Source organism: Callospermophilus lateralis, chromosome 6 (assembly GCF_048772815.1).
Source record: "Callospermophilus lateralis isolate mCalLat2 chromosome 6, mCalLat2.hap1, whole genome shotgun sequence".
NCBI classification, from domain to species: domain Eukaryota; kingdom Metazoa; phylum Chordata; class Mammalia; order Rodentia; family Sciuridae; genus Callospermophilus; species Callospermophilus lateralis.
This window is the reverse complement of record NC_135310.1, coordinates 24,401,277-24,425,025: the sequence shown is the minus strand read 5'-3', so window position 1 is coordinate 24,425,025 and position 23,749 is coordinate 24,401,277. Positions and strand designations below refer to the sequence as shown.

Genomic DNA, 23,749 nt, shown 5'->3' with positions numbered 1-23,749 from the left:
CTGGGTTAAATGGTGGTTCCATTCCCAGTTTTATGAGGAATCTCCATACTGCTTTCCATAGTGGTTGTACCAATTTGCAGTCCCACTAGCAACATATGAGTGTACCTTTTCACCATATCCTCACCAACATTTATTGTTGCCTGTATTGTTGATGATTGCCATTTTGACAGGAGCGAGGTGAAATCTTAAAGTAGTTTTAATTTGCATTTCTCTAATTGCTAGAAATGTTGAACAGTTTTTTCATATATTTTGTTGATAAATTGTATTTCTTCTGTGAAGTGTCTGTTCAGTTCCTTAGCCCATTTATTGATTGGGTTATTTGGTTTTTTTGGTGTTAAGTTTTTTGAGTTCTTTATATATCCTAGAGATTAATGCTTTATTGGATTAAAGCATTGGAGGTGCATGTAGTAAAGATTTTCTCCCAATCTATAGGCTCTCTCCTCGAGTTATTAATTGTTTCCTTTGCTGAGAAGAAGAAGCTTTTTAATTTGAATCCATCCCATTTATTGTGACTTGATTTTACTTCTTGTGCTTTAGGAATCAGATCCTAGGTTGACGTGGTGAAGATTTAGGCCTATTTTTGCTTCTATTAGGCACAGGGTCTTTGTTCTAGTGCCTAAGTCTTTGATACACTTTGAGTTGATTTTTGTGCAAGGTGAGAGAGATTTAATTTCATTTTGCTATATATGGATTTCCAGTTTTGCCAGCACCATTTGTTGAATAGGCTGTCTTGTCTTCAGTAAATGTTTTTGGCACCCTTGTCAAGTATGAGATTACCGTATTTATGTGGGTTTGTCTCTGTGTCCTCTATTCTGTACCATTGGCCTACAAGTCTATTTTGGTGCTAATACCATGCCATTTTTGTTACTTCAGCTCTGTAGTATAGTTTAAGGTCTGGTATTGTGATGACTCCTGCTTCACTTTTCTTGCTAAGGATTGCTTTAGCTACTCTGGGTCTCTTATTTTTCCAAATAAATTTTATGATTGCTTTTTCTATTTCTATGAAGAATGTCATTGGGATTTTAATAGAAATTGCATTAAATATATATAATGTTTTTGGTCGTATGGCCATTTTGACAATATTAATTCTGCCTATCTAGGAGCATGGGAGATTTTCCATCTTCTGAGGTTTTCTTCAATTTCTTTTTTTAGTGTTCTATAGTTTTCATTTCATTGTAGATATCTTTCACCTCTTTTGTTAGATTGATTCCCAGGTTTTTGTTTTTGTTTTTGTTTTTGTTTTTGTTTTGTTTTGAGGCTATTGTGAATGGAGTAGTTTTCCTAATTTCTCTTTAAGTGGATTCATTGTTGATATATAGGAATGTGTTTGATTTATGGATATTGATTTTATATCCTGCTACTTTGCTGAATTCACTTATTAATTCTAGAAATTTTCTGTTGGAATTTTTTGGATCTTCTAGGTATAGAATTATGTCATCAGCAAACAGTGATAGTTTGAGTTCTTCTTTACCTATTTGTATCCATTTAATTTCTTTCTTTTGTCTAATTGCTGTGGCTAGAGTTTCAAGCATGATGTTGAATAGAAGTGATGAAAGAGGACATCTTTGTCTTGTTTCTATTTTCCACTGGAAATTTTTCTCCATTTAGAATGATGCTGGCCTTGGGTTTAACACACATATATATAGCTTTTACAATGTTGAGGCATGTTCCTACTATCCCTAGTTTTTCTAGTGCTTTGAACATGAAGGTATGCTGTATTTTGTCAAATGCTTTTTCTGCATCTATTGAGATGATCATATGATTCCCCAATGTGTTATTATGCGAGTTTTCAAAAAATACAGAAAGGACAAAAGGATCGTACCTCCCCCACAAACCTAGCACCTAGATCCAACACTTAACATTTTGCTGTATTTAGTTTTATTGCATATTTATCCATCTGCTCATTTTTTAAAGTGCTAAAAGCTATTTCATTGAATGAATAATACTGTAGTTTATCCATTCTGGGCTGCTTCTAATTCTTTGTCACTAAAATCTGGTAGTTGGGGTAATGTAAGTCATTGTTATCTCCCTTCTGTTTAGAACTTAGTGCAAGGAAACTTAAGATTTTGTGCTTTTCTTCTGATTAATAAAATGACAAAGGCATATCAAGATATGTTTTATCACACACAATACCTGCATCTTCCACATATTTCTTGCTGTTAGTGATAGTTATCAGAGAAATTGAAGCTGAAAACTTTTAATTTTTTTTTCCCTTGTAACAGGAGCAAAAGATAGTTTTAGCATTGTAAAAATAGCATTTAGCTTCCTGGCATCAAATTGTATTTTGTGAAGGAGAAACTATGGTTTTAACTACACCATAACTGTGATATTCATTACTGAGAATGCCAAACTAGCCTCCAGAGGAACATCCTATTTCTGGAATACTTAGAATCCTCTATTTCTGCACAAAATATTGATGTGGTTGTTGCCGATGGATTCAGCTGTGTTTTGCAGAACTTCACTTGTCTGTCCCCACCTGTTATGTAAGTCTCTTGCTTTCTTATTTCCCAAGTACCATTACCTAAGGGGACTATAATTTCTGATGGATTGATTAACTGATTGATATCAGGGGAGTCCTACCAGCTGTGAAATGGGACAAACTCAACTTTATGTGAGGTTCAATCAGAGTAGGCATGCTTGCTGTTAAAAGTCCAGGAAGAGATAGTTGATGCTGGTTTTAACTTTCATTGAAGCCTTTCTCTGATTTGACTTTTCTTTCTATAGTTGATGGACTGGACAAAGCCTCTATAGCCAACTCAGATGGCCCCACAGGAGGTTCCCAGACACCTCCCTTCAAGAGAAAGGGGAAGCTCTCCACCATTGGTAAAATCTTCAAGCCTTGGAAATGGAGGAAAAAGAAGACCAGTGACAAATTCAGAGAAACCTCAGCAGGTATGAGTGTCTGAACTGTGTTGCGTTGCAAGACAGGATAAAATGTTCCAAGTTTTCAAAAGGTAGAAAACTGTGTTTTGCAGACTTCTGTTCAGAAAAACATTCATATTTGAAATGAATTTTTCCAAATGAATAAAATTTAAGGATAACATAACTTAAGAGTTCTGGCTTCCCCTATTTTTGTATTGACTCTTTAATATATTCTTGTTTTTTAAATATATATTTGTAAATTCACATAGAAAATTAAGGTGTGAGGAGAAGGAGGCAGAAGAGAAGATTAGAAAGGAAATGTTACTTATCCACATTATGGTGATGGGCGTCCATTTTTCTGTATATACTCACAACGACATCTCTACTTACTTAGTTCAGTAGTACAGTCTTATTTGTGAATTAAAACTTCTAAATACAGTCTTTTTTTTTGATGTTTTTTTTTTCCTATGGGCAAGAATTCAGTGGCTGTATGAAAGAAAAATATTGCTTTATTTATTGTTTAATTTTAAACTTCCATTCTGTCCTTAGGACAAATAAATCATCTCTGCCCTAGGAAAGCCATAATCCCAGTGATGTGAAAATTTGTGGATTTATTAAAATTAAGAATTACATTGCTTAGTGCCTTTCATATGGACTCGTGGAGGAAATTGACTTTAAATCTCAGGCCAGATCTAAGCCTAGTTTAGCAGGTGCTCAATGTCAATGGTTTTTCTTTAAGGAAGAAGTGTGCTTATCTCTTGACATAAATTCAACTTTCTTACTGCCCAAACAATCTCTTCACCAGAAAGTCTAATATTGTCAGTGCATATATAGGGTCACAGAGCAACTTAGTAGTCTGTGCTAAGACTGGCCACTAGCGCTAGAGCTGTGAAATTAAATAGAAAATATACGCACCGCTGAAGAGTATGTGGTAGAGACACCTAAGCTCCCTGAAGAAAAGTGCCTGATGCATTTGTAGCTACATGATTTCTTTAAGTATTTACTACTTAACAAGAAATAATGATACCCAAAATTTGTTTCCTTTGTTTCAAGGAAGATTAGTGATAAATTGAAGATTGTTTAAGCAGACAATATGTACCAAGGGTTGATTATTCTCATCTTTCTATTATAGATATTGGAAAATACCTATAATTTCTAAAAATGGCAAAAGAAGTGAGTCTCATCTTGGGGGAATTAATGGTGGCTTGGTTATTGGGTCCTTTTCAGTGCTGGGTAACTTCCTGGGTTAGAAGGCACTGGGAATCGGTGGACAGAAGGCAATGCTATATGAGGACAACAGGGTTGTGTTTTTGCCAGAAAGGTACCGAGGGTACCAAGTAATATTAATTAAGGAAGATTCAGCCTCAGTTTCCTCAATTTCAAAATCTGTAAGTAGAATGAACTAAATTCTCAGGTGTTTGTGTTAGTCTGCTTTCTGTCATTGTGACAAAACACTTCCGGTGACTTGAAAGGAGGAAAGATTTATTTTGGCTCGTGGTTTCAAAGATTTCAGTCCCTGGTCAGCTGACCCCATTACTTTTGGCCTGTGGTAAGACAGAACGTCATGGTGGGAACAAACGGTGGAGCAGAGACACTCAGCTCATGGCATCTGATGCTTTTGTTTTTTAAATTATTATCGTTTTTTATGTGGTGCTGGAATTAAACCTAGGTCCTTAGACATGGTAGGCAAGCGCTCTACCACTGAGCTACATCCCCCGCCCAGCTCATAACTGGTAAGCACAGAGAGAAAAAAAAGGAGCAGGGGTCCAAATGTACCCTTGCTGACCACACACCAATGACTTACTTCCTCCAGCTAGGCCCCACCTCCCAAAAGTGCCACCACCTCCCAGCAGAGCCATCAGCTGGGGACCAAACCTTTAACATATGAACTTTTCAAGGACATTTAAACTTCAAATCATTAGCAGTGCACTAGTACCAGATTCTCTCTGAGAGACACTGGCTGAGCATCTTGTTCTCCCCTGTCCATCAGGTGTAGGTGGAACCACAGCAGCCTTCTTAAGTGCTCCCTCTTATATTTCCTTAAGCATTAGGAGAGTCTGGCTCTTTAGTTACCATGGTTACCCAAGATGGGACTAGGGCTGTAGACAGTAGCATTAAGAAGATGAGAAGAGGGGCTGGGTTTGTAGCTTAGTGGTAGAGCACTTGCCTGGCACTTGTGAGGTGCTAGGTTGAATCCTCAGCAAGATATAAAAATGAATACACAAAATAAAGGTATTGAGTTCATCTACAACTAGAAAATACTTTTTTAAAAAAAGATGAGAAGAGAGGATGGGAAACTTCTTCAGCTGCCATTCTTGCCCTTTACTTGAATCTGAGCTACTCTTCTGTCCTCACAGAAGACACTTTCAAAGAACTTTTGCTTGTTCTTTCCTTGTCACTTCTCTTTAATTAAAAGGTATGTTATTGTCACCTTATTTGTATATTTATTTAAAGACTTTAACTTCTGCTGAGATATGTGGAAAGTATTAGTGAAGCTTTAGACCAAAGCAGCAAATGGCATATAACATGACAGTTTTTTTCCATATCCATGAAAGTTGTCACATATAGATCAACACTGATATATTTGGAAATAGCGAAGGAAAAGGTATCTTCTTTAAGAAATGATCTCTAACAGTTAAATTGAGCTATTTAGATGTGATTGAAGCCATGTGCAACCTGACAATCTGTGAAGCCCACCTTGGGCAAGACTCACAGTATCTGGAGGTATGAAAGAGAGTGAGAAAAGCACACACACTTGGCAGGTTAGAGGACTCTTCTGCTTCTTGTAAGACAGAACCAGAACAACAGGCATGTAGCTGCATGTTGAGGTGGGTGGTCATAGGAAAGTGTGGGCATGCAATAGTAGAGATTCAGTGACCAGGTGAAACCCAGATATATTAGATATTAGTACAGTAAGAGAACAGTGTCTTGGCACCCAGACTTGAAGGCTTAGCAGGGAGAGGGGGAGTTTTCCCCCAGCAGGGGTATAGGTGAGGAGGACAGAGCCCTGGTGATCTCCACAAGCCTAGAATCTGACAATTTGATAGAGACAAGAGACCTGGGATCTGCACAGCGTGCTTGTGCTGGAGAAGGTCTCTGCGTTTCCTGCTTCTACATACAGTGCCATAACTGGGAGCCATCTTGAGAAGGGTTCTGTTGTTTTTATGCTTGCTGTTAAGGGGATCAGAAGTACCTGCGTTTTTCTAGTTCCAAGATCCAATGGCCTTTTCTTAGCCCAGGCTCAGAGGGCATTTACTCCAGGAGACAGTTTTGGCTCAGGTGCAAGACTTCTACACAAATCCGCTCAGAATTCTATGTGGTGGGAATTGCAGTCTGTGCTGTGGAAGGTACTTTCTTGACAGTTGACAGTTTGGGAGGTCTGCTATTAGAATGGTGGTAGGGTGGGGCTGATCCCTTGAGTTTGATTTCATGTCAAGTCCAAATTTGGGGCTCTAGCAAAATGGGTGATGGATCTCATGGAACTTGCTATCTCTGCTCCCAGCATAGATCTTTGAGCTCCATGGCCTCTCCCCACCTGCCAAGCTCCTGGTGACATGTGCTAGTGTTTGTCCCTTGAAGCATACAACCCAGGGAACTGTGGAAAGAATCTCTGCCCAAAGGCAGAGGCTTGGCTTCACTCTGGGATGCGAAGCCCAAGAGACTAGGAAGGGATTGTTGCCTAGTGAGTCATACATTCTGTGTGGCTCAGTCCAGTGTGCAAAGCAGCTTAGAGGGACTCCTAAAAGCCTCAGCCACAAAGCACTCCCGCCAGTCACCTGGAGAGCACCATGATGAAAAGAATTGGGGGCTGAAGAGCCCTTAGCCAATATGCTATTATTTTTCTTTTTCTCTTTTTCATTTCTTCCCTTTTGTAATTGTGAATTTTTTTTTTTTACTTTTCTCCTGCTTTCTTTTCCTTTTATAAAAATATTTTTATTCTGGGGCTGGAGTTGTGGCTCAGTGGTAGTACACTCATTTGGCATGTGTGAGGTACTGGGTTTGATCCTCAGCACCACATAAAAATAAATAAAATAAAGATATCGTGTCCATCTTCAACTAAAACATTAATACACACACACACACACACACACACACATATTCTATTTTTTAAACCCTTTCTTTTCTGTTATTATTTTTACCTTTTTTTTTTTTTTTCAAAACTGGGGATTGAGCCTAGGAATTAGCACATATTGGGTTGCTGCACTGTCACTGAGCTATGCTTCCAGCCCAGCTGAGAGGAACTGCATCTAGCATGACCCAATCCTGCCTGAACCTTGGCAGATACATCAACTTAAAGAATGCCCTTAGACAATGATATGATCACAAGTGTGCACAACTAGAGGGGTCTGATGTTCTGTTCCTAGACAGTCACCCCATATAAGAGCTAAGAGAAATAATACTCCTGTGTGGCTATGACACCTGTGAGGTTCCTCAACATCACTTGCTCCTACATCCTGTCAACCTGGACATGAGTGCTGCAGAGGGTGGGCTCTAATCTCAGCCTGTGGCTCTCCGAGTGAAACACCAGGAAGTGTACTAAGAGCTAAGCAGAGGATGAAAGCTTCGGGTGCTTCACTCCAGTCGAAAGAGTCAGTATCAGAATTGCTTTCACATAGCAGAGCCAGTTTCAGTAGTGGCAATGGAAACCCTTACCACATGATAGGGGCTTCCACTCCCAATGCAGGAGTATCCACATGGTCTGTGGTGTATGCCACATCAGCCTAAATTACCAGAAGGACCCACTGTTTCTTGAACTACAGATTAAGCATTCCTCAGGCTCTGATACAGTGTGCTTTGTGTCAGAACTTACTAATCACAGCCAAAGAAGCCATAGGGAGAGTATACTATGAAACCCAACTGGAGTAAAACTCAACACTACACAATAAAACCATACTTCAAAACACACTGTTGAGAGAAGGTTGCTTATTAAGACAGTCCTCACGTAAAAGTGAAAGAGATATCGGTCCCAACAGATACATAAATCTTAGCATGGTACCATAAGAAATATGAAAACACAAGGCAGTGTGAAGCCTCCTAAAGTTTATAACTCTATAGTAACTGATTTTAAAGCTATCAAAATAGATAAAGTGTCAGGCACATAATTAATTTAAAAAAGCAATCTTTAAAAGCCAGCTGAATTCCAAGGGAATTCAGGTAAACAGGTGAATGAATTAAGAAAGGCAATGCAGGATATGAATGAGAAATTCAATAGAAAGACAGAAATTTAGGAAAGAACTAAGCAAAAATCTTGGAAATAAAAATCTTAATAAATCAGGTTTAAAAAGAAACAAACAACCTCAGTTGAAACCCTTATAGTCAAACTAGATCAATTCTTAAAGACAAGTCTAATGAAATATCACATTCACATGATAAAAAAGAAAAAACTAATGGAAATGAAAAGAGCATACCATCTCTGGGACACCATTAAAAAACCAAGCACTTGCATAATTGGAGTAGATGAAGGAGAAGGGCTATAGGCTGAAGGCATAGAAAATCCAGCAAATGAAATAAGAGAAAATTCCCCAAATCTTGGGAAAGGCATGGATCCTCACATTCAGGAGGCTGGTAGAACCTCAAAGAGGCATAATCAGAAAAGAATCTCCCTGTGACCTATTGTAATTTAAGGGCCAAAGTGTAGGACAAAAAAAGAATATTAAAATCTGGGAGAGAAAAGACTGGATCAATAAATTAAAAAGTAAGACTCAACAATATGCTACCCAACAAAAAAAAAAAATCATCTCACCTGCATAGAACAACACAGACTGAAGGTGAACCGATGGAAATGATATTCTAAGCAAATGGAATCCAAAAGCAAGCAGGAATAACTATAATGACATCCAATAAAAATAGGTTTTAAAGCAATCAGAAGAGATAAAGCAGATCACTCTATATTGATCAAGGGGATATTTATTAAGAACATATAATGAGGGCTGGGGTTGTGGCTCAGTGGTAGAGTGCTTGTCTAGCTCATGTGAGACACTGGGTTCCTTCCTGACCACCACAGAGAGAGAGAGAGAGAGAGAGAGAGAGAGAGAGAGAGAGAAGTTTTTAAAAGTTGTAAAAAAATAAATAAGATATAATGATTATAAATATATATACACTGAATGATGGAGCATCCAGTTTTATAAAACAAGCACTGTTGGACATAATGGGAGAGCGAGACTCCAATATAACAATAGTAGGCAACTTTAATTCTCCACTCTCAACAATAGATGAATCATCCACACACACATACAAAAAATTCATTAAAAAAACAGAGTTAAATTGCGTTGTAGGACTTAACTGATGTCTACAGGATATTCCACTCCACAGCTTCAGAATATACATTCTTTTCATCTTTGCATGTGGGACTTTTCCCACAATAGACCTTAAATTAGGCCACAAAGCAAGTCTTAACAAATTCACAAAAACTGAAATAATTTATTACGTCTTATTTGATTACAGTGGAATGAAACTAGAAATCAACAGCAAGGGTCAGAAATTATACAGAGATTGAACAACAAATATTGAATGAACAGTGAGTGGGTCATTGAAGAAACCAGAGGGGAAATTTTAAAATTTCTTGAACCAAATTAAAATGGAAACACAACATACCAGAACTAGTGGAATACGGTGAAAGCAGTACTGAGAGGGAAGTTTGTTGCAATAAGTGCTTACATAAAGGAGGGAGGAGAGGAAGAGAGATCTCAAAGAAATTACCCAATGATGCATCTCAAGTACTTAGAAAAACAAGAACAAACCAAACCCAAAATCAGTAGAAAAAAATAAAGAGTAAAGATTAGAGCAGAAATAAATGGACAAAAAAAGAAACCATACAGAACTTTAATGACACCAAGAGTTGATTCTTTGAAGAGATGAACAAAATTGACAAACCTTTTTAGCTAAACTAACTAAAAGAAACAAAGATACAGATAAATAAAATTAGTTGAAAAGGGAGGTATTAGAACAGATACCATTGAAATTCAAAGGATTATTAGGTAATATTTTGAAAAACTATATGCCAATAATTTGAAAAATCTAGAAAAAATGGACAAATTTCTTGGCACATGTGACCTAAGATTAAAGATAAGATTGAAGCAATGTCTGAGGTTATAGCTCAGTGGTAGAGTGTTTGCTTCACACACATGAGGTGCTGGGTTCAATCCCCTGTACCACATAAAAAATAAATAAAATAAATAAAGTAAAAATATTGTGTCCATCTTTTAAAAAATTTTAAAAAGATTGAAGCAAGAGGATATAAAAAAATCTAAAAGGATCAATAACAAGTAATGAGACTAAAAAAGTAATAATTTTTAAAAATCTCCCAAGAAGAGGAGCCCAGAACTGAGTGGATTCACTGCTAAATTTTACCAGCCTTTTAAAGAAGAACTAGCACCAAGCTCCTCAAACTATTCTATAAAATAAGAAGGGAAGGAACCTTTCCAAACTCATTCAACAAAGCCAGTCTTACCCTGCTACTAAAACCTAATAATAACACAACAACAACAACAACAAAACAAAACCTAATAATAACACAACAACAAAAACCAAAAAAAAAGAGCCAACAACCAATATCCCTATTGAACCTAGTTGCAAAAGTTCTCAGTAAAATATTAGAAAATCAAATTCAACAGCATATTAAAAAGATTATTCACAATAATCAAGTTAGTTTCATTCCAGGGATTCAAGGATAGTTCATCATATGCCAGTCAATAAATGTAATACATAATACAGCACACAAAGAAAATAGCGATATGATCATATGATTGTCTCAATAGCTTCAGAAAAAGACTGTGATAAAATGCAACATTTCTTCACCATAGAAGCTGTAAATAAGAGAGGTATAGAAGGATCATACCTAAGCATAGTAAAGGCTGTAGAAGACAAGAACATTGCAAACATCATGCTAAAGGGGATAAAATGGAAGCAGTTCCTCCAAGATCAGGAACAAGACAAGGATGTCTGTCTCATTCACCACTCTTACTCAGTTCAGTACTAGAGATTTTAGCTAGAGCGATTAGACAACAGATAGAAATTAAAGGTATACAAATAAGAAAGGAGAAAGTCATATTGTCCCTGTTTGCTGATGATATGATTCTTTACATAGAAAATCCGAAAGACTCCACCAAAAGACTTTTAATTCTGATAACAGTTCTGTGAAGTAACAGGATACAAAAATCAACAAATAAAAATCAGTAGCATCCGTATGTACCAATAAGGAATCCACCAAGAGGATATGGAGAAAAAGGAAATCTTCCATCCTGTTGGTGGGAATATAAATTAGTACAGCCCCTATGTTATGGTGGTTCCTCACAAAACAAAATAAACCCATCAACTACTCCTGAGTTTATGTCTGAAGGAAAGGAGTCAACATACAAAGGAGATACCTGCAGATCGATGTTTATTGTGGCACTATTCACAATAGCCAAGACATGGAATCAGCCTAGTTGTTGTCAACAAATAAACACCTAAAGAAAATATGGCATATATAAATATAGGATGCAACCATAGAGAAGGATGAAATTCTATCATTTGAAAGAAAATGAGGACATTATGTTCAAGCAAATAAGTCATACACAGAAAGACAAAAATTGCATCTTTTCTCTCATATGTAGAAACTGAAAAAGAGACCAGAAATTAGAAGAGGGACTATTAGGGACTGGAAAGGGACCTGGGGAGAAGGAGGAGGGTAAGAGGGAGAGGCTGAGAGGGAAGGGTGGTCATAATCAATGCACATTACATGTTTGTATGAAATTGTCACAGTGAAGCCTTTAATGTGTATAATTAATGCAGTAAGATAGAAAGAAAAGAAGGTGAATTTTATCCAAGAAAAGTAACATCTTTATCCATCCTTCTCTTAAATTTCTGGCTCAGTAACTACATGGGTATGAATTTTATTGTGTTCCACTACACTGTGATAAATACTATACCACTGTTCCTAGACCAGGTTTCTGTTACAGGGATTTTATTTGATAGTTGATAGTATACAATAATAATTTTTTAATGCCATTGTAATGACACGTTTACTACGGTGGTGACAGGTAAGAAGGGTCCTTGGTGGTCCTTGAGTCAACTATACTTTGGAGTACTCCTAAACCCAAAGAACAGCTTGTCCTAAAAGGCAGACTGGGTTTGTGTCCCAACTTCCAGTTCTTTGGCCTTGTTTTTTGAAAGCAGAAAGTTAACTGTCTCTTGGTCTGCTTTAGGCTGTCAGTGTCTATCAGTTAGGCTCCAGGGCAAGAAAGCACCCTTCTTCTTCATCTGTAGCCCCCCGTCACTTAACGATGATACACATTCTGAGAAATGCATTGTTGGGCTATTTCGTTATGTGAACTTATACAAACTAAGATGACTGCAGTGTCACCTGAGGTGCTCAGCAGGACCTGTTCCTACTGCTTTTCATCTCCCGAATGAGAGGACCCTTCTTTGGTCTCACCTAAGCTAAGGTTCTATCCCTTCACTGTCTTTAGAATTCAAAATGTCATTCATGTCTTTTTTCCTACATAATCATTTTTTTTTCTGTTTTGTTTTGTTGTGGAGGAGGCTGTGAGTACTTCCTCTGAGTCTTTAAATATGGTTGTTTCTCCCCAAAGCTAAGCATTCAGACACCCTATCTAGACAGTGATTCCTGTGACTTCTGCATAGACTTCTACCAAACACCTTCAGAATCTGACCTGTATCTGCTGCTCCCTCTTTCTCCCCACACTCCAGTTCCTTTTCCCACTGCAACCTGTCTCTGTATCCAGTATCCACTGGCTTACTTGAAACTAGTCATTAAATTCAGTGTCACTATCTCATTTTCATTCGTTTTCAACCTCTGCAAGATTTGCCATGAATGAAGAGTCCCCCCTTGACTTAATGAAAACTCTCATTATCCTGGTTGTCTTGCTCTTTTCTTCCCCTCGTCTCATCTCCCCTAAACCTCTATGGGAGTTTGCTACATGTCGAAGCCTTTCTTTTTGTCTGAGGGTTCCCTTCATCTCAATACCCATGTCTCTCAAACTGGCCAGGCTGTGTCTGATGCTCTGGCACTGACCTGAGGACCTATTGGATAGCACTGCCTAAGGAGAGCACATGAACTCTAAATCCATTCCTCTGGCCCATGAAAGCCACTCTGTCTGTATTTTGTATCAGATAAGCAATCAACGTTCCTGTCCTCACAGGGCTTTCATTCCAGGCGGGTAAGATGATGCTGGATGCTCTGAATGGACACAATAGAGAATACACGCAGTGCATTCCTGCCAACCCAGCTATTTTGCCATTGTACACGTGGCTTCCTTTGGTATCTAGACATTACATTATGATGTGCTTTGACTCTTCCTTGTTTCTCACCATCCTTTACATTCTGAGTTCCCAAAACCATAGATTTATTTTTTCCAAGTGCAGAATCTTTAGCATCAACCTACCTTCTCCATCTCTGTTGTCCAGTCCTTATCACTCCACATCTCCATTCTTGCAGTGTAGCCTTTTTTGCTGTCCTTAGGTTATTTATTTATAGCTAACTCTAGAAAACTAGAGAAGGTCAAGAGTGGCTGTGTTCTGGCAGCCTCTCTAGGTCTTACCTGCCCTCACTTCTAGGTCTGACAGGGAGATTCAGGATGGCACAGGCTTTCAAGTACCCCAGAGAAGCTAAGATAGCAATGTTCCAAGGCTCGGACAAGGCAAATTGAGCAGTGAGTACAACCAAATGTGTTCCAGTTGGAGTCATGGAGCACCATGGGTGAGACTGGGAAACTCAGGCCTCAGTAGCCAGGGTGCTCTGTACCTGGTCATAGTGTTCGTGAACAGATGATGCTTGGGCCAGGGGATCAGAAAGACCCAAACAGGACCCATCCTTTTTTGAAGGAGAAAGAAACAGAGCTGGTACCTAGGATAGGAACTTACCAAAGGAGTTAGGATAGGCACTCCCTGTATAAAGTGGACCATGGGATGAATTTAGGGGAGAGGGTCTCCTCAGATCTCAAACCTCCAATGCTGGAATGGAACTACTCAAGACCTCTGGGAATTGGGGGGTGGGCACAGAGAGGAGGGCTTGCTGTGGTCCCCAGAAGCCTCAGATGAGCGGATCTGGGAAAACAGGTGGGCAAAGCACCCAATGCTCCTTCCCCTCCTCCTGATAATTCTGGATATTGCTGGGGAGAATTTTCTTTTTGTCCTGTTACTTCTTGCCTCAAACTTGTGACTGACCCCATAGTGTTTCCTAAATGAATTCCAGACTCCTTGGCTCTCCTCAGTTTAACCCAAACTGACCTCTTCTGTCTTACTTACCTTTCTTTAAAGAGTCCGCATACCTTGGACTTCCATCATGCTGGGTCACCACAGAGCCTACCCCAGGTTATTTTTGAGACCTGATCTTTCTTCCTTCTGTTCCCTCTTCCTCTGAGCTCCCTCCTGCCTCTGCTATACCTATTGAAATGCTACCGATCATTCAAGGGTCAGCATCATGTCTCTTCCTTCCTAAAGACATTCTTGACCTTGATTCTGCACCAGCTGAGTTGGAGCCACCACCTCCTTTATTTGTACTCCTGTTAGGACACGTATACAGTCAGCTCTCCATGTGCATGGGTTCCGTATCTCTGAGTTCAACACACTGCACATCAAAAATATTTGGAAAAAATTGCATCTGTGCTGATCATATGTAGGCTGGTTTTTTTTCATTCCCTAAATAATGCAGTGTAACATTTATATTAGCATTGACATTGTATTTGATATAAGTAAGGTAGAGATTAAAATTGTGACTTTTATTTACATTTTTAGTAATGGGAAAAGAATGTCCATCTAGATTTTTAGATAACATCCTGATAAGTGTCAGCATTTGAGGAATCAGGACTAACTTGTACAGAGTCATCTGGTAAAACTTGAGTTTACAAAGGTAGTCTAATAGTAATGGCTTTTATTGGGTGCTGTTACATACCAAGTTCAGCTCCAAGAACTTTATTTATATTGACTCATCAAATCACTAAAACAACCAAATGAAGTTTAAGTGCTTCTGTTATTCAGTTCTACTGATGAGGAGACTGGGCCCAGAGATTCAGGGGACTTCCCCGACGAAACTTCTCTGGCAGGAGGCCAAGGCAGTATTTGAAGCCAAACAGTAGGGCACAATGACCAGTATTTTGGACCATTATACTGAAGCATCTCTAAAGGATAACTTCCTACCCAGTTTGCTTCATACTCTAGTTTTTGCTGGAAGAAGAATTTGGTCTGACGAATTATTTTGGTTCTACTTCACTGGCCTGGTTTCAGTAGTACACATGTAGAAAAATGGTTGGTAAGTGTTAAAATTATGTTTGATCCTAATAAGGTATAATATTGCTATAATTATAGAAGCATAATGTTGCTGCTGGGGATTATTTCTCCTATCTATGAAGTTAAAGGGTTTGTCCAAGGTGATATTTGTTAAGGACTACTCTGGTTGCATTCATAAATGACAGTGTTTTAATTTATAGCTCTCATTTCACCAGGAGGGTGGAATGCTTTCACCCTCATACCTTACTGGAAGAAGAGAAGGGAATCTGTCTATTGCTTCACTATAGCAATGTTACATAACCAGGCACGGGCCACACGTCTCACCCAGGTCTAGAAAGGGCTCCTTCCTCTCAATGAATGTTTACGGAGCATTCTCATCCAATTATGCCAGTCACTATTAAGGACTCTAGGGACACTGTTAAAGACTCCAGTAACAAAAGAGGCTCAGCTTCCTTCTCTTGTGGAGGTTACATTCTAGTAGGGATGAGTCAGAAAGCAAATCCAAACAGATTAGGTAGAGTATTAGAAAGTGACAAGAGGAAAAGACAGCAAGAAATTAGAATAGGCAATCTAGAAGGGAGGTTATAGTTTAGAATAGGGAGATCAGGGAGGCTTTATTGGGAAGGCAACAGTTAAGCAAAAGTGGGAAGGAGGGAGGGGAAAGCCCTTTGATAAATCCTATTAAGTAATCACACATATTAGAGATAGCATGCACTTCCTCCTATCAATAAGGATGTTAACATACAGTGATTCTTGTCCTTATAAATTTTAATTTATAATAATTTAATTTAACAATGAAAATGCCTCTTAGTCATGAACCTTGTGATTGTTAATCTTGACATTTGCTGGGCAACACCAAATCATATAATTTTACTCTATATTATATTTCTACCCAAAAAGGAATAGAAAATCAAAAAAGGGATTAAGCCTTACCATATAAACATTTTGTAATGGCTTTCCTTCTCTCTCTCTCTCTCTTTTTTTTTGTTTGTTTGTTGCCAGGGATTAAACCCAGTGGTGCTTAACCAGTGAGCCACATCCCTGGCCCTTTTTTTAGAGACAGGGTCTTGCTGAGTTGCTTTAGGACCTCTCTAAGTTCCTGAGGCTGGCTTTGAACTTGCAATCCTCCTGCCTCAGCCTCCTGAGCCACTGGGTTTACAGGCCTATGCCACTGTGCCTGGCATTGCCTCCTTTCTTGACATTAAATCCAGGAGCCAGATTCTGACAAGTCATCAAACCAAAAGTCAAAAAGCCAGCCTCCTAGAGTCCTAGAATCCCTCATATGTTGGTATTTTTTAATTTTATTTTTTTGGTGGACCACTTTCAGTCACTGCTATTGTAATCATGACCTTCTCAAAAGATGTCATTCTCCATCATTTATCATTTGGTTGGTTTTTTTTTTTTTGGGGGGGGGTGAGGGTGGGGGTGTGCATGTGTAAAGTTCTAAGAATTTTAGCATGTGTAGGTTTGCATAACCACTACTGCAGTCAGGCTATGTTACAGTTCCATCACTCCCCAAATGTTCCTGGTACAATCCTTTTACAGTCAACTGCTCTTGGCACCCCTTCCTTTGCCACTAACAGATGGCATCACTGATCTGTTCTTCACTTTAGTCTTGTCATTTCAAGAATGTCACATGTGGGGGTTGGGGTCGTGGCTCAGTGATAGAGTGCTTGCCTAGTGCATGTGAGGTGATGGGTTCGATCCTCAGAACCATATAAAAATAACTAAATAAAAGTATTGTGTCCACCGACAACAAAAACATATTTTTAAAAAAATGAATATCAAATGGAATCCTTCAGTCTAAAATCTTTTGAGGCTGACATCTTTCAATCAGCACAGCAGCTTTGAGAGGTCCAACCATGTTGCCACATTTGTTCACTGTTCCTTTTTAAGGATAAGTAGTGCTCCGTAGTATAGACCTGCACCATAGTTTGGTTATCCATTCACCCAGTGGAAGACATATTGTTTTTTTCCAGTTTGGGGTAATTACGAAGAAAGTTGATATGCACATTCCTATACAGGTCTTTGTGTAAGCCAAAGTTTTTATTTACTGAGGGAAAATATGTAAGAGTAGGATTCTTGGGTTTTCTGTTAAATGTGTTTATAAGCAATTGTCAAATGCTTTCCAGAGTTTTATATTCCAGCAATGTAGAGAAGTTCTTATCATTCCATGTCATTGTCAGCACTTGCTGTTGTCATTGTTATTTTTTATTATGGTAAAAAGCACATATGATAAAAATTCACTATCTTAAACATTTTTAAACGTGCAGTTCAGCTGTGTTAAGTGGTTTATACTGTTGTGAAAACAGATCTGCACACGGTTTTCATTTTGCAGAACTGAAAGTCTATACCTAGTAAATAACTTCCTTTCATCCCCTGCTAAACACCCTTCAACTTCCTTTTTTTAAAAATCTCTCTCTTTTGTTTGAGTCAGAGTCTTGTTAAGTTGCCCGGGCTAGTCTCAAACTCATGGGCTCACATGATCTTCTTGTCTCAGCCTCCTGAGTAGATGGGACTATATGTGTGTGCCTTTTTACCATAATAAAAAATAACATGTCCTGCACCACTATTCCACTTTCTATACCTGTGAGTTTGCCTATTTCCCTTACAGAAGTGGAGTCATGCAGCAGTTGTCCTTTTGTGACTAGCTTATTCACTTAGCATATGTTGTAGCATGTGACAGGATTTCTTCTCTTTTGGAGGCTGCATGATATACCACATTTTGTCCATCCATTCATTTGTCAATGGACATGTACATAGTGTCCACCTTTTGACTGTGGTGAATAGGACCCCTGTGAACCTGCATACGCAGGTTCTGCATACTGACAGTTTTGTTAGGCCTTCTGAAAGGGATGAAGTCATATTTTGCCATGGTTGAAATTGGGATTTCCTTAACAGCTAATGATGTTGAACTTGTCTTCATGTACTTCCAGGTATTTATCTACCATTCCTGGTTAGTAAAGTTTCTGTTTGGGTCTTTTGCTTATTTTTTAATTATACTATGAGATTTGTAAATATTTTCTTCTAGTCCATACCTTGTCTTTTCATTCTCTTAAAAAAAATCAATAGATTTTTCAGGCAAGATATTTAATTTTGATGGTCTGGTTGATCAATTTTTTAATATTGCTCTTGCTTTTGGTATAACATCTCAGATCTCTTTGCTTAATTCCAGGTCATAAAAAAATTTTTCTCCTATGTTTTCTTTAAAGCTTTTATAGTTTTATGCTTTACATTTAGATCTATGATCAATTTTGGGATAATTTTTATGTAAGGTTTGAGGTTTAAGTCAAGGTTCATTTTTTTAATCCCATTTTTTGAAAAGATTATTCTTTTTCTATTAAATTCTTTGCAACATTTTGAAAAATCAGCGTATTCTTCTTTCATATATCCTTTTTGGTAAAGGTCAGTTCAAGTCTTTTGGTTCATTTTTATGGGAAGTTTGTGTCCCTCTGCCAGAGAGGGGTCTGTTTGTTTTATTTTTAGGGGGATTGTTTTTTGTGGTGTTGGGGGGTCAAGCCCATGGCCTTGTACATGCTAGGCAAAAGATCTATACTGAGCTACACCCAAGCCCGGATAGTTTGTTTTCTTAACACTGACTTTTAAGATGATATTTTCTAAGTACATTGCTCATTTTAGATTATGTTATCTGGAGAGGTTTCCTGCCAGACTTATCTTTTTATTCATTTACAATGTCTTTTATAGAACATGAGATCTTCATTTTGTTGAGGTACAATTTATCTTTTTTTTTTTCCTTTTTATATTGTATTTCTGGTGTCTTGTGTGAGGTTCAGCAGCGTTGGTTGGAAAGGTTATCTTTTCCATATTGAATTGCTTTTGTGCCTTTGTTGCAAATTAATTGGCCACATATGTGTGGTCTATTTCTGGGCTCACTGTTCTCTTCATCTATGTATCTGTTCCTTCATAATATCGTACGTTTTTGATTACTGTAACATTAAAAGTCTGCAAATTAGATTCTGTGATGCCTAAACTTCATTCTTCATTTTAAATTGTTTGAACTTACCTAGTTTCTTTGTCTTTTCATTTAAATTTTGAAATTGACTTTATTTTCTCAAAAAGTTCCTGCTAGGATTTTTGTTGGAATTTCATTAAATCTATCCTGCAGTTTGGGTGCACTTGATATCTTTTCTGTGTTGAAACTTCTAATCTATGAACTGGTTTGCTTCTCTATTTAATTAGTTTTTCTACTTCTTTCATCAGCAGTTTGAAGTTTTGAGAAAACAATTTGAGAAAAACAATTTGAGAAAACAATTACTTAAGTTTACACTTAAGTAATTGTTTCCTTTTTTTAGCTATTGTGAATTATAACTGTTTTTAAATATTTATAAATGTTCATCTCTACTTAAACATTGCTAGCTTATAGAAATATAAATTTATGCTTTCTTACCAAAACTGACTTGTTAGTTTTAGTAGTTCTAGTGAAGGTTGCTGGGGACTTTCTTTTATTAAGAATAATGATATCATCTTTATGTCATCTGTGACTGGGAAAGGTTTATCTCTCCCTTTCTAATCTGTATGACTTTTATTTCTTTCCTTGCAGTAGCTGGGATGTCTACTCTAATAGTGAGTAGGAGCAGTAAAAGAGGACATCCTTGCCTTCTTCCCATCCTTAGGGCGAAAGCATGCATTAAACATGATGCCTGCTGAATGTGTTTTGTAAGAGGACTTTTGTCAGTTTTGTTCTTGGTGGGTTTGTTGTTGTTGTTGTTGTTTGTTTGTTTGTTTGTTTTTAGAGTATTTATTACATATGAATAGTTGTTGAATTTATTAAATGCTTTTTCAGCATCAATTGATATGATCATGTAAGTTTTCTTCTTTAGACTATTATTATATTTGGTTACATTGATAGATTTTTGAATATTGAACCAATTTTGCATTCCTGGGGTAGACTCCACTGGATTATGGTATTATTATTTTTATTCATTACAGGATTTTATTGGAATATATATACATGTATATATATATGTACACATATATACACATGTGAACGTGTGTATTTATTTACTGGAATATATATACTTTGTTTAAGCCAAAGTTTTCATTTACCGAGGGAAAATATGTAAGAGTAGGATTCTTTATGTAAGAGTAGGATATTTTTATGACTGAGTTCACTTAGCACAATGTTTTCGAAGTTAATCTACCTTGCAAGATATATCAGTACTTTACTTCATTCCACTGCTGACTAGATTTCATTGTATAATTATGCCACATTTCATTTATCCATTCATAAGTGGATGGACTTTGGGCTGTTTCTGCTTTTGACTATTATGAATAATAACAGCATTTGTGTATGTTTTAGTGTGGCATTATGTTTTCACTTTTCTTGGTGAATTCCCAGAAATGGAATTGCTGAGCTATATGGTAATTCAATATCTAACATTTTGAGACTGCCAAATAGTTTCCCAAAGTGGCTGCACCATTTTATATTCCCACCAGCAGTGTATGGGCATTCCGGTTGCTCCACAATCTGAGCCTCATTTGTTATCATTGGTCTTTTTTATTATGGCCATCCTGATGGATATGCAGTTGTTTCTCCTGTACTCAGGATTCTTCTCTTTCCTCCTTACTTTCTTATTTTCCAGAAGCACATTTTACCTTCTAGCATTTGTAAATCATTTTTCAAAGCATTTATCCTGCTTCCAGGAGATTATAAATTCTCTGAGATTTTCTTTGTATTCTCTGAAAAGATCTTGAAGCAAGTAGAATAGAGCCTAGCTTATGTTGAGTATTCAATAAATGTTTGTGAAACAAATGAATTAGTGAAAGGCTCTTGATGGGCCTTATCCCATCTCATATATGGAGTGTTTGTCAGTGACTCTTCATAATTGGAAAGTGCTAGAATGGGGTATACCTTTTATCAAGTCTTCTTTAGTGACATATCACTGAGAGTTACCTAAAAGAGCCTTCAGAAGCCTGAGAAAGCCATAATAGACAAAATGAGTATTTCACCAGGGTAATGGATGGGATAAAGACCTATTCCCTGATGAACGGATAATGAACTTAAGTGACTATGTTACCATGTATGGCAACATGAAGGTCAGCGTGGGGGCATCATTGACCAAAAAAGGAGGCAAATGGGGTTGTGTTTTAGTGTACCTGTGTATTTTATAACTAAACCTAATCCAGCCAAATGAGTGTTAGAAATTCTGTGAGCAAAGATGATAACATAATTTTATCACATATACTTTTTTGAAATTCCTTACCCTGTTTTCCTAATAGTACAGTATGGTGTCAGAATAGATTTCCTCTTTATGTCTAACATGCTTGACACATATAGGAGACTAAGTGTTCCTCTTTAGTTTTTTTTTCTTCCAATAGAATTTTTTTTTCTTGGCTCTATTTTTGTATACATATGTGGGTGAAAGAATCATTATAGCTCCACCTTTTATTTCTGAAGCATTTATTATTTATCACAAGTCTATTCTAATAATGGTGAAGCCCATTTATGAGAAAGAGTAATATCATACTAGAACTAGATTTTGGTACTTTTGTCAGAATTGAAATCAGTGGTTTCATACATATAGTAACCTTCCACCACAAGTTTAAAATAGCCAGCTGCACAATAAAAGGGCCAAACCATCAGGACCTACCTTCTACAGATTAATATAAACCATAGACTCTTGTTTCTAAATGGAGTTGAGAAGACTCCCTTCCTTCCTTTACATTTGGGAGAATAGGCTATTGCCTGTTTAATCCAAGCTGAGCTTGGGGTTTAAATCTGTGGCTCCATAGATCTGACTAGTATCTCAAGGGCCCAGACATTTCCAGGAGGAGTTAGTTCTTCTAGGGCCGGGGAACTCAAAGAAGCAGTGTACAGAAACAGTCTCAAATGAACTGATTTCTGATTATAAATGACATTTTTAAAAATCACGTTCACTCGATTGAAATGTATTATTGTTAGCTTTGCTTTCCTGTTTAATATTTCTTTGTCACATTTGAGTCTTAAGAGGGATGTGGAGGAAAGGAGCAATGTTCCCATCAATCTTTTAATAAAATGAGGCTTCCATCGGGTTGACACAAATGAGCTTGCTTTGCTTCAAGAGAGGATCTGATTGTTTATATCCCTTATTTGGGTGAATAATTTCCTAATTTCATTTTCCTTTGGAATGGTGCCATTTTAAACCTGTCTAAGGGTACCACAGAACTCCTTCTGGCCTGGGTCAGAGAACTCACGTCAGGAAAGCCCATTATTTTATTTCCTTTGCATATTATTTCCCGTTGTGGTTCAGATTTGTTTTTTTCATCCTGTGATGAATCCGGTCGTTATCACAGAAGCTAAATCCTGGAAAGTGACTGTTTTCTGGCTTGCGTATTTTCCTGACCTGTTTCTCACTTGGAATACAAGCTGCCATCTTAATTCCTCTTTCTTTTGCAGTAGGTGGAAGTCATTTACTCATCTAGACTTAGAACACATTTTGTCCCAAGTGTTCTTCAGCCACTTCCAGAATCCAGACTCTAGGTCTTGAAACTCGCACTCATGAAATTTCTTTTTATTTTAAAGTATAAATGTTTACTTGTTAACTCTTATAACATAGGATTTAAGAGGCTACCTGAGAAATAGAAGAGAGTAAGAAATATGGTTGGAAAAAAGTCTGAATACTGGAAAAGTTAAGAAACTCGTCATGCATCAGCGTAGTTAAAATTCCTTTTCATTAATTTTTTCATCTCAGCATTTATGTAGTACAAAAAAGTTTCATAATTTAATTTTTCTAAATGGTAGTAGGAAAAGTACATAACATAAAATTTACCAGCTTAATCATTTTTAATTGTATAGATCACTAATGTTAAGTATATTCACAGTGCTGTTAACAGACCTAACAAACTTTTCATCTTGCAAAAACTAAACTACCATTATAGCAATGCTTTAGCTGGGATTGTGGCTCAGCAGTGGAACATTTACCTAGCACTTGAGGCCCTGGGTTTAATCCCCAGGACCACCCAAAACAGCAACAACAACCTCTCAGTTTTTCCTTCTCCTAACCCCTATAGTTTGTTTTTAAAGGAAACCTTAGATGAAAACAACCAGGATGCCATCTCAAGTCTAATCATTGATCTTTTGGGGGCGGGGGTTATTGAACCAGGGATTGAACTCAGGGGCACTCAATCACTGAGCCACATCCCTAGCCCTATTTTTTATATTATTTAGAGACAGGGTCTCACTGAACTCAGTTTAGTACCTCGCTACTGCTGAGGCTGGCTTTGAACTCACAATCCTCCTGCCTCAGCTTCCTGAGCTGCCGGGATTACAGGTGTGCTCCACCATGTCTGACTAGTCATTGATTTTTAATCAGGCATTGCTGTATTGCTCACATTATGTACTTCTTTCTTTCTGCTGATTTTTTCAATTCTTCTCAGTACTGAAAAAAAAAATCAAATGAATTATCACCCTGAGGTTTGAAAATGTTTTCTTTGGGTAAATATCACCCTGATATCTACCCACATAATTTATGCAACTTACTAAATGTGCAGCATTATGATATAGAGTACTTTTCTGAAAAATCGAAAGCCAAAATAAAACCCTTTTATTTATTATTCATTTGAAATTTTATTTAGGATTAAACTTAATGTCGGAAGATGAAATGTAGGTATTAATCACAATAACTCATTCTAGTTACCTTTTTTCTGTGTCCGATGCTGT

General features: G+C 37.4%; 1 protein-coding gene across 5 annotated transcripts in view; it reads left to right on the top strand.

Moving 5' to 3' along the window:
* The window catches only part of Phactr2 (phosphatase and actin regulator 2), a 139,237-nt gene that overhangs the window by 34,935 nt on the left and 80,553 nt on the right, over nucleotides 1-23,749 (top strand). For all 5 annotated transcript variants that reach the window (XM_076858175.2, XM_076858176.2, XM_076858173.2 and 2 more), the window contains one exon: nucleotides 2,725-2,892. In XM_076858175.2, coding sequence (XP_076714290.2) covers nucleotides 2,725-2,892 — 168 coding nt within the window. The remainder of the gene's footprint in view (nucleotides 1-2,724; nucleotides 2,893-23,749) is intronic.